The sequence below is a fragment of the Camelus bactrianus genome, chromosome 13, assembly GCF_048773025.1.
Source record: "Camelus bactrianus isolate YW-2024 breed Bactrian camel chromosome 13, ASM4877302v1, whole genome shotgun sequence".
NCBI classification, from domain to species: domain Eukaryota; kingdom Metazoa; phylum Chordata; class Mammalia; order Artiodactyla; family Camelidae; genus Camelus; species Camelus bactrianus.
The window spans coordinates 72,593,432-72,609,309 of record NC_133551.1 but is presented as its reverse complement, the minus strand read 5'-3'; the positions used below and the strand labels follow the sequence as shown (position 1 = coordinate 72,609,309).

At 40.4% G+C, this 15,878-nt stretch overlaps 1 protein-coding gene across 1 annotated transcript in view; it reads left to right on the top strand.

Annotated features, from left to right (window-relative positions):
- Positions 1–15,878, top strand: part of PEX14 (peroxisomal biogenesis factor 14) — a 117,805-nt gene that overhangs the window by 3,461 nt on the left and 98,466 nt on the right. Inside the window, exon 2 of the mRNA XM_074377459.1 lies at positions 9,844–9,891. Coding sequence (XP_074233560.1) covers positions 9,844–9,891 — 48 coding nt within the window. The remainder of the gene's footprint in view (positions 1–9,843; positions 9,892–15,878) is intronic.

The window sequence follows — 15,878 nt, the reverse complement described above, 5'->3', positions numbered from 1 at the left end:
TTCTCCTACATAACCATAATACCATTATTATATAAGAAGTTTAGTGTTGATAAAATGTTATTTAATAATACAGACCACTTTCAAATTTTCCCAATTAAAAAAAAAATCAGGATCCATTGAAGAAACAGGGAGTGCATTGATTTGTCTCTTTAGTATGTTTTAATTTAGAATGATTCCCTAACCTTTAAAAAATTTTAAGAACTTTTTACTGGTGTTTAACATACACCCAGAAAGTATACAAATTATGTGTCTAGCTTGGTGAATTTTCAGAGTAGACACACTTGTGTAAGCAGTACTCAGATCAAGAAATCAAACATTACCAGGACCTCCGAAACCTCCCTGGTGTCCTTCCCAATACTATCCAATCCCCCAGAGATTGCCACTATCGTGAATTAAAATCCATAGATTAATAGCTCGTTGAGTGACAAAGTCCTTGTGGCCAAAAGCTTTACTGTGGAATTCCAATAGATGTGGTCAGTTTTGACAAATGTATATACCTGTTTAACCATTACCACAATCAAGATCGAAAGAATCCTAGTATTCCTAAATGTTCCTTTATGCTGCTTCTCACTAAATCCTTGCCTTTGGCCTCAGGAAGTCTGAACTGCTTTTTATCACTATAGATTATATTTGTCTTTACTAGAAATTACATATGAATGAATTCATAATGTATATATTCTTTTGTGTCACTTCTTTTGCTCAATATTGTTTGTGAAATTTATATTGTTGTATATATCAGTAATTCATTACTTTTTACTAATGTGTAGTATCCCATTGTATAGATATACCACAATTTGTTGGTCTGTTTACCACTTGATAGACATTTGGAGTGTATTAATTATTGCCAGATAACAGTGTTAGTATAAATTTAGCAGTTTAAAGAAACACAAATTTATTGTCTCACAGAGTCTGTGGGTCAGGAGTCAGGACACAGTTTAGCTGAGTCTCACATGGCAGCAATCAAGGTGTCTGCCAGGGCTGTGATCTCATCTGAGTCTTGACTGGGGAAGGATCTGCTTCCTAGCTCATGTGGTTGTTGACAGCATTTAGTTCCTATGGACTGCAGACTGAGGACCTCATTTTGTTAGTAGTGGTCAGCCAGGGGCCACCCTCAAGTATCTTGCCACATAGGTCTTCCCACCATGGCTACTTGCTTCCTCAAAGGCAAGTGGACACTACAGTCTTACATATTGTAACCACATATGTGTAATTACACACATTCTGTCACCTTTACCATACTCTGTTGTCCAGAAACAAGTCATAGTACCCACCCACACTCAAGGGAACAAAGGCCTGAATACCAGGAGGTGAGGATCATGGGAGTCACCTTAGAGTCTGTTCCCTACACAATTGGTTCTAGTTTGGAGCTACTATAAAAATTCATATGTAACTTTTTGTGAAGACATATTTTCATTTTTCTTGGGAAATACCTATGAGTGGAATTGTGGGGTCACATGTTAAGTGTATGTTTAGCTCTATAATAAATTGCTTAAGTGTTTTGCAAAGTTGTATTATTTTTCATTCTCACCAGCAGTGTATGAACATTCTAGTTGCCGCACACGCACACTAACACTTGGTATTGTCTGTCTGTTTTAATTTTAGCCATTCTAGTGAATATGTAGTGGTATTTCATTGTGATTTTAATTTGCATTTCTGTGGTGACAAATAACATTAAGCATCTCTTTTCATGTGCTTATTGGTAAAGGCTGAGGTTCATTTTTTTCCCTATATGGGTATCAGTTGTTTTAGCATCACTTGTTGACATATTACCCTTTCTCCATTGAATTATTTTGCCACCTTTGTCAAAAAAAATATATTGTATATAATAGGTCAGTTTCTGGACTCTGTTTTCTTCCATTTATCTATATGTTTCTCCTAATGCAAATAAAATACAGTTGACTCCTAAACAACAAGGGTTTGAACTGCATGGGTCCACTTATACTTGGATTTTTGCCAATAAATATATACTACAGTACTACACAATTTGTGGTTGGTTGAATCCATAGATATGGAGGGCTGACTGTAAAGTTATATGTGAATTTTTGACTGTGTGGAGAGTCAGCACCCCTAACCCCTGTGTTGTTCAAGGGTCAGCTGTACTGTCTTGATTGCTATAGCTTTATAGTAAATCTTGAAATTGGGTAATGTGAAATATTCTGACTTTATTCCTTTTCAAAATTGTTTTAGCTTTAGTGCATTGCACCTATATAAATTTTAGAATCAGTTTATCAATTCTTACAAGAAAGCTTGCTGGGATTTTTACTGGGATTGTGTGAAATCTGTAGATCAATATGGGGGAGAATTGACATCTTAGCAACATTAATCTTCTAATTCCTTAAAATGGTATATGTCTCCATTAAGGTCTTTGATTTTTCTCGGTAGTATTTTATAGTTTTAAGCTTGTAGGTCATGTACACATTCCATTAAATTTCTCTCTAAATATTTCATATGTTTGCATACTATTGTATTTATAGATTATACGTTTAAATTCCATTTTTAATTGTTCAGTACTAGTGTATAGAAATAAAATTGAGTTTGTCTGTTAGCTTTGTATCTGCAGCCTAGTTAAGCTCATTTATAAAGTAGGTTTTTATAAATTCCTTATGATTTCTCTGTAGATGATTCTCCGTAGGTGTCATCTGCAAATAAAGACAGCTTTACTTGCTTCCCAATTTATATGCCCTTTATTTTTCTTGCTTTATTGCATTGTTCAGGATTTCTAGTACATTAAAAGAAATATTGAGAGTAGATATTCTTGCCTTACTCCTGATCGTAGGGGAAATGCATTCAGTCTTTTACATTTAAATAATGATGTTAGCTATAGGGTTTTTTTTTTTTTTTTGATGGTCCCCTTTATCTAGTGTAGGAGATTCAACTTTCATTTTTAATTTGCTGAGTTTTTTTCTTAAATCATATGTGTTTTGAGTGTTGTCAGGTGCTCTTTTTGCTATTGGCTGAGTTGACTATTGTTTTCCTCCTTTTTTCTGTTAATATGGTGATTTATATTGATTGATTTTTCAAATGTTAAACCAATCCCGTTTGTTGAATAAATTCCACTTGGTCATAATGTATTATTATTTTTAGATAATGCTGGATTTGATTTGGCAATATTTTGTTAAGGATTTTTACATTTATGTTTACGAGGGATATTGATTTATAGTTTGCATGTACACGCATGTGTGTATGAAATCTGTATTGAGTTTTGGTATCAGGGTAATGCTACCATCTCAGAATGAGTTGGGAATTTTGACCTTTTTTCTACTTTCTGAAATAGTTTGCATTAGACTGGTATTTTTTTCCTAAGTGTTAGATAGAATTTACCAGTGAAGCCACCTGGGCCTAGAGTTTTCTTTTTAAGTTTAAGTTATATACTTCATTTCTTTTTAAATTAAGCATTTTGAAATTATATTTTGAATTCTTTAATTATGTATTTTAAAAATAGATACAAGGCTATTAAAAATTTCATTTTTTTCTAGGGTCAGTTTTGGTATATTGTATCTCAAGGAATTTACTATCATTTCAGTCAAATTGTTTTTAAGGGTTTTTTTTTTTTTTTGTAGTTTTTCCTTATCTTTTAAATGTCTACAGGGTATACAGTGATTTCTCCTTTTTCATTCCTAATATTGGAATTAGTGTTTTTTTTTCTTTTTTCATCTATCAGTCTATAAATTTATCAATCTTAGTACTCTTCAGAAAAGTAGTTTTATTTTATTCATTTTCCTCTGTTGTTTGTAAGTTTTAAATTTCATTTATTTCTTTCTGTTTACTTGGGATTTCACTTGTTCTTATTTTTTAGCTTCTTTTCTAAAGTCACTACTTAAAACTGTAAACTTCCTTCTAAGCACTACTGTAGTTGCAGTCCACAAATTTAGATGTGTTTTCATTTTCATTCAGTTCAGGATATTTTCTTACTTCCCCTGTGATTTCTTCTTTGACCCATAGATTGTTTAGAACTCTACTCAATTTCCAGACATTTGAAAATTTTCCAGATTTTTTTCTGATTTCTAGTTTAATCCTTTTGTGATGAGAGAGCATATTCTATATGATTTCAAGTCTTGTAAGTTTGTGTTATGGTCTGTCCTGAATTTTCCTTATGAACTTGAAAATGCAAATGATCCTTGAACAACACAGGTTCGAACTGTGCAGGTCCACTTACAAAAAATTTAAAAAAAATACATGGTACAGTACTACACTATTTGCATTTGGTTGAATCTGTGGATGCAGAATCTTGGATATGGAGGCTTGACTGTAAGGTTATATGTGTGGATTTTTAGCTGCTTGAGGGTCATTCTCCCCTACCCCCTTGTTCAAGGGTCAACTGTAGTGTATATTCTGCTGCTGTTAGGTAAAGTGTTCTGCAAATGGCATTAGGCCTTATTGGTTGATAGTCTTATTTAGGTCTTCTGTATCCTTGCTGACTTTTTTTTGTTCTTGCTGACTTTTTAATTAAGGAGGGAGGATTATTAAAGTCTCCAACTATAACTGTGGATTTGTCTTTTTATCTTTTTAATTCTGTCTGATTTACTTTATGTGTTTTGAAATTCTGTTATTATGTGATACTTATTAAGGATTATTATGTCTTCTTGATTGACTCCTTTATTTTGGAAATGTCCATGTGTATCATTGGTAGTTATCTGTTAGTCTGAAGTTGTCTGAGATTAATGTTGCCACTACAGCTTTCTTATGATTAGTGTTTGCATGGTGTATCATTTTCCACCTTTTGGCTTTTTACCTATGTGTGTCTTTTTGTTTAGAGTGGGTTTCTTGTAGACAGTGTACAGCTAGGTCTTGTGTTTTTTCCCCACTCAATCTGACAATCTCTGCCTTTTGGTTGGTGTTTCATTTATTTAAGGTAAATATAAATATGGTTGGGTTGAAGTCTGCGAACTTGCAATTTTTTCATCTGTTCTTTGTTCCCTCTTTTCTTGTCTTCTTCTGGATTGAATTATTTTTTAGGATTTTATTTTATCTCTACTGTTGGTTTAGCTGTACCTCTACTTTTTTGTTGTTGTTTTTTATTAGTGATTGCTCTAAGGTTTACAATATGTTACTTTAAGTTATCACAACCTACTTTTAAATGATACTATACTAATTCATATATAATGTAAGAACTCTGAAAAAGTCTTTAATTTGTGTTCATTTTGAAAGATATTTTCACTGGATATAGAATTCTAGGTTGACAGGTGTTTGTTTTTTTTTTTTTTTTTTTTTTCTGTGAGCATTTTCAAGATAGTATTCCATTGTATTTTTTTGGGCTTGCACAGTTTCTAATCAGAAAGTCTTTTTCTGAAAGTCTGAAGTCATTCTTAATCTTGATTAATATCTGTAGGTAGTGTTTCTCTCTTTTTCTGGATGCTTATAAGATTTTTCCTTTTTCATGGATTTTTAGAATTTGATTAGGGTGTGCCTTGTTATGCTTTTGTGTTTGCTCTGCTTGGGGTTTGTTGAGCTTCTTGGATCTATGAGTTTGTAGTTTTCATCAAACTTGGAAAATTTTCAGCCTTTATTTCTATAAATATTTTTCTTTTTCTTTTTTTGGTCTTTTTTTCTTCCCTCCTTCTTCATTTTGGTCAGTTTCTGTTGCTGTGTTTTCAAGTTAGTGAAATTTTTATTTCAGATATGTTTTTTCATCTCTAGAAGTTCTACTTTCATTTTTCTTCTTACTATGATCATGTTTTCTTTTAAATTCTTTTTTGATTTATTGAGATATACTTGACATACACCATAATATTAATTTCAGGCATACAATGTAATGATTTGATATTTGTATTTTTTAAATTGAGGTAAATTCTTGAATAAAGTTATAACTCTTAATTTTTTTGTTTGATAATTATTTCTTCTATTTTCTTATTATAGGTTTCAGTTTTCTGCATCTTGACCTATGTTGAGATTTTTTGTTAGATGCTAGATGCTGTGATTTTTCTGGATTTTGTGGTCTTGCTTTTTTTTTTTTTTTTCCTTTTGATAGCAAATTTTTTTTTAACTTTTTTATTGATTTATAATCATTTTACAATGTTGTGTCAGGCTTGCTTTTTAAAGAGTGTTGAGTTTTGTTCTGGTGGATAGTTAAGTTACTTCTGGTTCATTTTGATTCTTTCAAGTCATGATCAAGGGTCGCTTTTATCCTAGGGATAATCTGACCTCCTTACCAAGATGTGGCCCATCCAGGTCTGTACTGAATGCCCTGAATGAGCAGTGAGGACTCTCCACTCTGGTTCTTGGGCCTCGTGAAACCTGTGAGGGTTCTGGGAACTGTTCAGCTTGCAGCTTCTTCATACTTTTTCTTACAATCTCGTGGAGTTTCACTCTGTGCATGTACAAATTTTAGTATTCAGCAGAGACTTAAGAGAACCTCTGTGTAGGCATCTGGAGCTCTCTTTCTGCATCACTGCCTCTTCTCTGGAATTCTGTCCTGCAACTTACAGCTGATGTAGCCTCCCTGAGCTCAGTCTCGGTTTCCTCAGCTCAGTGAGACTGCTGTGTTCTGCTGGGGTGCGCCCCCAACTCCCACTCTGCCCCAGTGTCACCTTGGACTGAAAAGTGTAGAAACCTGGCAGAAGTCAGAGTGATCTTAGGGCTCATATCATTTGTTTCTGTTCTGTCAGGAATAGCAATCCTGTCCTGCCTGCTGCCCAGTGTCTACAAACAGTGGTGTCATTTGTTTTGTTTAGTTTTCTGGTTGTTTACAGTGGGAGGGTGAGCCTGCTCCCTCTTGCTCCATCATAGAGCAGAGTCTTTTGGTTGATTCTGGGCAGAAGAATGGCATGATACAACTTTCATTATCTCATCTCATCCTGAATGTGGGGTAGTGGTGTTATTCCCATTATTTGCATGGATGAGGAAACTGGGGTTCAGGGATGTTGACCTGTATACCTACTGTCACTCAAAGGTCATCCACTTGTCACTGTACCAGTGTCTCTCCAAAAGTATCTGTTGAATTGAACCTTTTTCTTCCCAGCAAAGAACTATAGGCCAGACTGGCCTAGGACATGTCCAGAGTTCCACAGCCACTGACAGATGTAGGATGAGGGCTTCTAGACCTGGGTATTCTGCTGGTTGCTCCAATCTGAGCTGTGTGTGCAGTTGACCTTTGCTCTGCATCACGGTCAGCATGTGGGCACACCTCCTGGCTGGGGAAGGCCAGTGCCTGGACAGCAGGAGTGAGAGCACCTTTGTCTCTATCAAACCGAAGCATTTTTCTCTCTGCTGCTGTGGGGTTTTTTTGTTTGTTTGCCAGTTTGTTTTTTAAAGCAGTCTTATGCTTTTGCTCTTCTTCTTGTCCTGCTCTCTGCATTCTGGCCCCTAAGGATCCTGACCGTGGATTGCCATAGTGCCTACTATGGCTCCTCAGCTGGTGATTTCTAAACCTTATTATTAGGATTATTTTTAAAACCATAGACCTGTCAAGACTTTCAGGATCAAGTTGTAATTTAATTAGTAGGGATTTGTCTCAGGCCAGGAAATAGACTCGACTACTTAAAGGGGGTTGATGGAGGGGCAAGCATTTAAGAAGTGTGGGGCTTTCACAAGCTCTGGACTGGCGAGACTAGTGGAGCTGCGTGAGCCTGGGGGGGTCAGCTTCTGACAAGCAGGTGGCTGCTCAGGCCTTTGCCCTCTGTCTCTCGAAGCAGCATCTAGAGCTGCAGGTTAAAGATGGGAGTCTGTCCTCCTCCTCCTCATAAGGAAGTAGGATGGTCACGGTTCTCCTAGGGGTGCTGTTGATGTTTTGGATGGGACAGTTCTTCATTTAGCCTCTCAGGCCCCTGCCTTCTAAATGCCAGTGGGACTCCCTGGTCACTGTAATGGCCAGAACCACCTCCGCACATTTTCCAAGTGCCCCCCTGGGGATGATTCTGCCCCAAGGTTGAGAGCTATCAAGCTATGACATTGCATTGAGAGTAGGCCAGGTTTGTGTTTTGCAGGTGAGATGTTCCAGGAAACACACTGCCATGGTCCTTTGCTTGCTTCATTTTGGCTTATGTATATAAAGTGGTTCCTTTGTTTTTAACTTTTTAAATTAAAACTTTTCATTAAGCATATGTTTATTGAGTACCAGTGACATTCTAAGTGCTGACGATCAGCCTTCACTAAGGTGATAGAGTGCCTGCCTACAAGGAACTTCAAATCTAATGGAGACAGATAATAAATTAGTTATATAATGACGAATTTCAGATGGTATTTTCAAGGAAATCAATATGGAGAGTAGTAAGGATGAACGAAGACTGTTTTGGTCATCAGGAAATAGTTTTCTAAAGCACACAGACAGGAAACTGGCAACGGTCCATTTTAGATTAAAGATATCTCAACATGAGCTGGAGAATCATCTAGAATATAATCGTATCAGGCTGTTCCCTGATTGACGAGAAGTCCTCAGTGAACCATTGGTAAGTTGGACTGACCTCAGATAGCACCGTAAGTTGGAATACGGTGTGGGGAAATGGTTGCTCCTCTCTTAGCAGCCCCGAGATTGAGCTTGGAGGTCTGGCTTTGATGTGCTGAGACCCCAGAAAGGTCTGGGAATCCAAGGTTTGAGGAATTTGGAGAGTGTTGCTATTTAAATTCCTTGAGGGGGATATGCACACATGTATGTTCTTTTGATACCCTTTGAGTATCCTTGGAAGAATATATAAGGAACCAGCATCAGTCATTGGGTCCCCAAGAAGAGGTGACTGAGTGTTGGGACAAGAAGGGGCTCTTGGTACAGGACTTTGGATGAGGAGATAGAGTCCTTTTTCTAGCAGAGTCCTTGCCACTGTGCCATGTGCCAGCTGTGTGGTAGCAACCGGGCCTGAGGAAATCTTTGGGGACCGGATTCTTTCTTCTCCCACCTTCTTTCTTCTCCCACCTTCTAGCCTTTTTTCCTAGGAGGCTTGGAACTTGCCATCTAAACTAGCTGAGAGGAGTTTGGAGCCTGGAGGCTGGCTCCCGAGACCCACAGATTAGCTACATTTGTCTGGATATTATCTGCAGATAATTGGAAATTGGCTTGAACATCGGTATCAGTAAACTAATCATAACTCTCAAGCTGCCTGTTTTATTCTTTTGGAGATTTGTAAATTTCCTCCCAGTCTGTCTGTCTGTCTCTGTCTCTGCCTCTCTCTTTCTCTGAATTTTGGCCAGATCAGCCAAGGGTTGAAGGTAAATGCGAGGGTGAGGAGAGAGATCCAGAGAAGGAAACACATTAGGGCCAGGCAAGTGGGCCACGTGCTGCCTGCCTGCGGGTTAGTCTGTTTGTCTGTCAGCCTGTCATTAGCTTATTTACAAAAAAGACTGAAGCCCGACTTTCTTTACTGCTGGGGATTGGTGTCCTCAGTGACAGGTGATAAATAGGGACCAATATCCATAGTTTACTGCTTCATGGCTCCAGGTAAGATGCCCAGAGAAAATGCAAGTGTGGGCAACTGGGGCCCCCTCGTGGCTGGATCTGGTTCTCCACTTTTGCTCTGCTCTTCATCAGCAAGTTGGGGAGATGGCAAAAGAAAAGTTTTGCTTTCACTTAAAGCCTTTCCCTGGACTTTGCTGTTTCCGTGGATTTTGTGATGGTCCCCAGCCCCTGCTGCTCAGCTGCTGATCTCAGGCCCTCCTATGCCAAATGCAGCCTTCTTCTTGAGGTGCTGTGACAGTGAGGTGCTGTGACAATCTCTTCATGTTCACTGGCGAATTCAGACTCTTTGGGCTACTTCTTATATGTACCCACCACAGAACACTGCAGTATAAAAAACTGGTGAGAAATACGAGAAGTAGGTGTTTGTGCGTGTTGCTTGAGAATGGAATGTCTTTGGTTTTTCTGGTGTCCATTGGGTGGCACTGTGATCTTACTTTTGTTTCTATTTTTCTCTGCAGCCCAGCTCTACTCCAGGAAGTGAAAATGTGGTGCCTCGAGAGCCGCTGGTAAGTACCCACAATATATAGTATCATTTTCTAATAATTAAAATACTGCGTGAGTTTAAAGAAACCTAATGGTCCTATTGTACATCAGTAGAGCCCCTTTCAAAGTAAGTGTCGTGTGGAGACTAAGCAGCCAGTGACCTGCGACTTCTGACTCCTTTTCTGGCATGTGGGGATTAGTAGCCTTAGTGAAGCCTGGTCTTTCCTGGAATGAAAAGCGTCGGCCCCCGGTGGTGATGCACCCCTGTATTTGCTGTTAATCAGTAGCTGTTAGTGGGAGGCCTGAAATTTTGGAGGCCAAGCTGGAGTGGGGTTGCTGGGCCTGACCAAGCTGCTGCTTGATTGTGTGAAATAGCCATTCTGCTCCTCAGGGTGAGGGCACTTTGGGTGGCCTCTGAAGAACAGATAAGGGAGAGAGTTCGTTTCTGCCTGGCCAGTAATTAGGTTTGTGATGCTCGTTACCAACATTAGCTGCTATTGGTAGCGAAGAGCCTACTAAGTACGGAAGCTAATTTTCTTTATGAAGTGCTTTTGCTTAGGGGTCTGAGCCAAGATGCCTGCCCGCCCACCCCATTTTCATTCTGTTTTGCATTTCAGGGCCTGTTGCAAATCCTGTTGGCTGGGTATCAAGACCTGTTGTGTACAAACCAGCTGAGTTTTATGGAGGGGCCAGCTTTAGATTTAACTTTTCAGAGCTTTTTCTTTCTTTGAATGTTGATATCAAGCTGAGGGATGTGTGGCCAAGCGTTTGTTTCGGCAGGGCCTGCAGTTTCACCTGTTTTTCTTCCCTCGCCTCCTGGCAGTGGTGGGAGGAGGTGACGTGAGGTCCTTAGCTGGTATGAACAAGTCTGAATTCTAGTCTGTACTAAGGTTTTCCAGGGCAGAAGCTGAGTCGGATTTGAGTGAGCTGGAGAAAGGCCAGGCCGATACGAGCCCTGCCAGGACTGTTGGAGGGTGCACTGTTGTCACGCATGTCACCTACTGTCACCAAGTACGGTTCGCTTCCCGCCACTCCCCCAGTGCCTTCCTTTCTCTCTTTTGGTATTGCCTGGGTTCTTCCTTGAGGTCTCAGTGGTGTGAAAGCCAGAGGAGGCCTCTTCGCTTTGCCAGCCCCATAGATAGGGAGCTTGTTTCCCGTGGGGCCTGCCTCCGTGCTCCTCAGGCTGAAGTTGTGGTTGGTTTTGGGCTAAAGTTCAAATTGCACACTCCAGTCCTCTTCAGTCCTTTACGTCCTCAGTCTCTTTTTACGTTTTTATCTTCTCATTTACCTATTGACCATCTTTTGGGGGTGTGACTGGATAAACTTTTGGGGGTTCTCTCTAGCAGTGAGCCCTGAGCAGTTGGCAGCCTCTCTGACTGTGGGTGCTTGGAGCCCTGCAGCCCCGCTGCCCCGCTGCCGTTTCTGTGCACTGCTCTTTTCCTGCTGTACTCTGCATCTGCTTGTTGGTTGGTTGTATTTTTATTTCTTTCTTTTCTGGGAGGCCCTGAGCAGTCTTCAAACCCTAGTAGCCTGCGATTGTCCAGAGTTCAGACTCATTCTCTCCAGGCCAACTCTACAATTACCTTATATTTAATTAATATTTTTCCCCCTCTTTACGTACTTGCTGCATAATTGCTCAGAGGAAAGAAAACACATAGCAGCAATTCATATATATATAAAAAAACAATAATTAAAAAAACCCCCGAAATAAACTCCCATCTCATTTGGGCTGTTCCTATGAGCTGGGCAATTAGGGCCCTATTAAAAGACAGACCCTTCCTCCTTCCCCTTTTCTTTTTTTTTTTTTTATTAATTTTTTTATATTAAACTCCCACAGTCTCTCAGTCATGCCCTTATTGCTTTTGGCCAACTGTTTGCCGCAGCCTGATTAAATGAGGGCATCAGCTGAGTTGTGTGGGCTTGAGTGAGCTCCTTCTGCCTTTTGGGAGTGGCAATGGGAGGGTGCCAGGCAGAGGAGCCCGCTGAGGGCTAGTGATGGCTTGTGTGGCGGGTCCGGGGTACAGGATGAGCGGCTATGAGCTGGCAGCTGGCTGAGGAGAGTCCTAGGATGCCAGAGAAGCCGTAGGGTGGGAGCCCGCACCCATGGAAAGCCCCGCAGTACTCAGCCCGGGTAGTCACCCCTCCCCAGGGGAGGTTTCTCAGTCCGGGTGTGCTAGTTGTCTCCTGGGTGCTCAGGAGGAACAGACAATTGAAGAATAAAGCCAAGCCTCCTTCCCAAGTAATTTATATATCTTATTTGGGGAAGAAAATGCATTTGTTACACATGAAACAATTAGCAAACAGCACAAGGTTGTATATAATTTTAGCAAACAGTACAAAATTGTATATAATTTGGTGCAGAATTGCCTGGCTGGGTGTATAAGAGAGCCCTCATTCAGAGGAGGAGTTCTCTGGGACTGGCGGGGTGAGTAGTTAGGGATGGTTTTTGTGAAACTTGAAGCCAGGTCTGGAGGAATAGGATATTCCAGTGTTGAGCGAACACGGTGCTCAGTTATTTTTGGTTTTGTTTTTTAACTGAGTGGAGTGCATGTTTTCCACAGAATTCCTTAATGGAAGCTGCCTGTTTTCTATACTAAAAAAGGCTAAGCATGGGATGTTGAAGGCAAATAATCTTGTTCTTTGTCTTCAGAACTAGATGATTGCTTTGGAATAATTTTTCCCTTTATTAAAAAAGTGAGTTATGACAAAAGACGCTCTATTGAGTAGTCAGTACAGTGCAAGTGACTTTGTCAGGTGGATGTATTTGGGTGTCTGCATTACTGCTTTGCTCTGTTTGCTGGGGAAAGAGAGCCTGATTTTCATATCTGTTCTCTTTGGGCCATAAAAACTGGCTTGTGATTTTGAGCTGATATATATATAGTCTTGTAGTCTCTAATTGACACATTTGTGTGTGTAGCCATCCCTTATCTTGATTCCAGCTAAACAGTGGCACTGCACGGCACCTTCTTGCCCCTTCAGCCCTCCCCTCACAGAAAAACTAACCCAGCAACTCTGGCCACATAGGTTGGATCGTTGGCTCTATAATGTCACGATGTCCTCAGGGCTGGAGATTGGTGAACAGACTGGTCTTGATAAATTCTGTCCTCTCCTAGTTGAAATTCTCTGATTGTTAATGACAGAACTCTTTGCCAGAGTTCAAACGGCTGATTACTTTTTCTTTATACTTTGTCCACTGAGCTTTGCCTTCCAGGGCAAGGATTTTTGACAGCCCTCCAGAGCACTGACCTTTGTCTTCTCCCAGTCTGTTCAAAACCTGTAAATTTCCCTCAGCCCTGGGTTTTCTCATCACCTGTGTGGGCACATTCTCAGGCTCACACAGAGGCTTTGGGTGGGTCCCTGCACTGTTCCAGGAGGGTCACGTCCTGCCTGGTCGGCAGATCTTTGAGAATGGGTGGACAGTTGTCTGCATGAAGTAGTAACTTGGTTCCTGACTTGCTTGGATACAGAAACAGGGGTTAAGTAACCTTCTGAGAGTCCTTCTAGTCATATGAGTTTAGGCTATTTGAAGCAGCAATAAATATGGTTTCATTTACATGTCTGCTCCCTTGTTTCAATACAACACGTCCCTCAGTATTTAGCAATACTGTTGCTTACCTGCTTTATATGGTGCTTGTGGATCTTGGCTGAACTAGAATTTCAGCTTTTTGCTCTGACACCAACTTCTCTCTAATAGATGAATTTTCTGCCATCTGCTCTTCCTCTAACTTGTAGGCTTAGGTTTTTTTTTCTCCTTCCGTTCATTTGTTTGTTTTTGTCTTTGCTTTTTGTTTCTATCCTTTACCCTGCGTCCCTCTACCAGAATAATCCCAAACTGCAATTAATGTGCCTTTATAAATGATGATGGTAATTCTGTTTTATCACCTTCCCTACAGTTAAGATTTTTGAGTATGCTGAATTCTTTTTTTTTTTTTTTAACATTACATCCCCATGACTTACTTATTTTATAACTGGAAGTTTGTTCCTTTGACCATCTTCACCCATTCCCCACTCCCCTGAGTTCCTTTTTTTTTTTTTTTTAGATCCCACATCTGAAGTACAGAAGTACCGTGTATCCTCAGGTTTCTCCCTGAGGCTAAGACAGAACCTTGCCCGGGGGGTTCTACATCATGTATTTGATCTCAGCCCTTCTAGGGGAGCTCATCCACCTTACACCTGGGACACCTAAGATTTTCTCTTTGGTTTTTAAGTCAATTAACCAGAGGCTGGTAATCAAAGGCTATTAATATCTTGATGAATTCAAGGAGTTGGTCTGTGAGCTTCTCTTTGAGAATAGCTGTGGCTGGTTGATTTCTCCTCGAGACCGCTCGCACGGATTTCTGGCTCAGCCTCCCCTGTGTTTGTATCTTTTGTGGTTCGAGTACTTGGGTGTACTTGTCGGCCGGCTCACTATGGATAGGTGATTCTCATGTTTTTTCCCCCAAAACATTTCTGAAGGATGATATTCACATGCTCAACACATTTCTTTGTGTACACTCATGTACATATGTATTATGTATATATGTGTATAAGGAACCTGTAACACACATGTACTTACAAAGTTCAAAGCACTTGGTGGGAAAATAAAATTGATTTTAATATTATATTCATGTGTTTTATAATCACAGGGGTAATGAGCCTAGCCACTTTCAGGAAATTACCGTTTTTCCAGGAAAAATAAATAACTATGGCAAATCTAAAATATTAAGCATTATTATTTAAAGGGTCTGTAGTGGTTGATTTCTGTGGGCTGTGGCAGAGATACGTCTGCTAAGGTGAGCTGTAATTTCCACCTCTGTTTCCCACCCAGCGTCTGTCTGGAGGCAGGTGACTGGGGATGACATTATAGGGATAATCCTAAGTCTGCTCTGTTTATTTGTAAAAAGAGTGAATCGTTTGTAGTGTTGGTACTTACACTGTTACTAGCAACACACGACAGGAGGCACCCCTCGCAGCTGCTACAGAGAAGCTGGGGACTTAATCAAGTACAAACACCCAGAGGGTAGGTCTTGGGTGCACCTCTGACGGGGCGTTGTTGTGCACCCCGACTCCGGGCTGCCCTGGAGGCCTGGGCCCCTCAGATGGGAGGGAATGTTGGCTTTCCTCCTCCCCCACTCTCCTCTCATCAACCATGGAGAAGCTTTAGTGAGGACAACGCTGCTCTCTCAACACTGACACCCCTTGTTGGGAGGGTGCCTGGGATTCCCGCCTATCCTGCAGAAAACTGGTCAGAACTAAATGCTCAAAGGGCTGAACTTGATTGAAAAGCCTCTTTCCGTCTCTGGGGGGCTTCTCCATGACCTCGGGGCTACTTACTGATTTTGAAATTACTGCCTCTTCCTACACCGTCCTTCCTGTTAAGACGGAGAAGGTTTATTGAGTAGACGAGGCGGTGCCCTTTAAGTTCTTTCCTCCTTCAGGTAAATGAAGAGGTTGCCTTTTCAGTTTTAAGGTATCCTTTTACAAGTAATTATTAGATGAATCGGAACTCTTAGGAGTAATAATTAGAGAAATGGAATTTGAAATCGTTATTCAGCTCTGTTTATACTTTGGGTTCCTGGCTTTCATGGTAATACTTTATGTTTGCTGTCGTTCCTGTAATCAGAGGCCCTGACAGTTGGATAACCGAGCAGTGTCCTCATTCTGGAGATGTGGGAACTGGGGAGCTGAGCACTCAAGTGCCCTGTTTCAGAGGCATAGTGATTAGGGGAATTCGGTGTTTAATCTTGTCACCAGCCTTGTTCTTCCAGAAGAGGTTTCGTTTCCTCCCTTTTCTCCCAGAGACAGTCTCAGAGTCCTCTCCAGTCATTGCTGGAGATGGGAGGTGCAGAGCCCTTATTTGGGCAGAGTGACATTCTGAAAATGTTTTTCTGTTGTTTAAAAATCAGTTATTATCTTATCTGGAAGAATATTCACTCAAAAGCTGCTTTATAAGTTGGGTATTCCACGTGGCAAACTCAGCAAATCCTCAACGAGTCCCCCAGTTTGCGAACCATTGGATGTCATTTTGGGG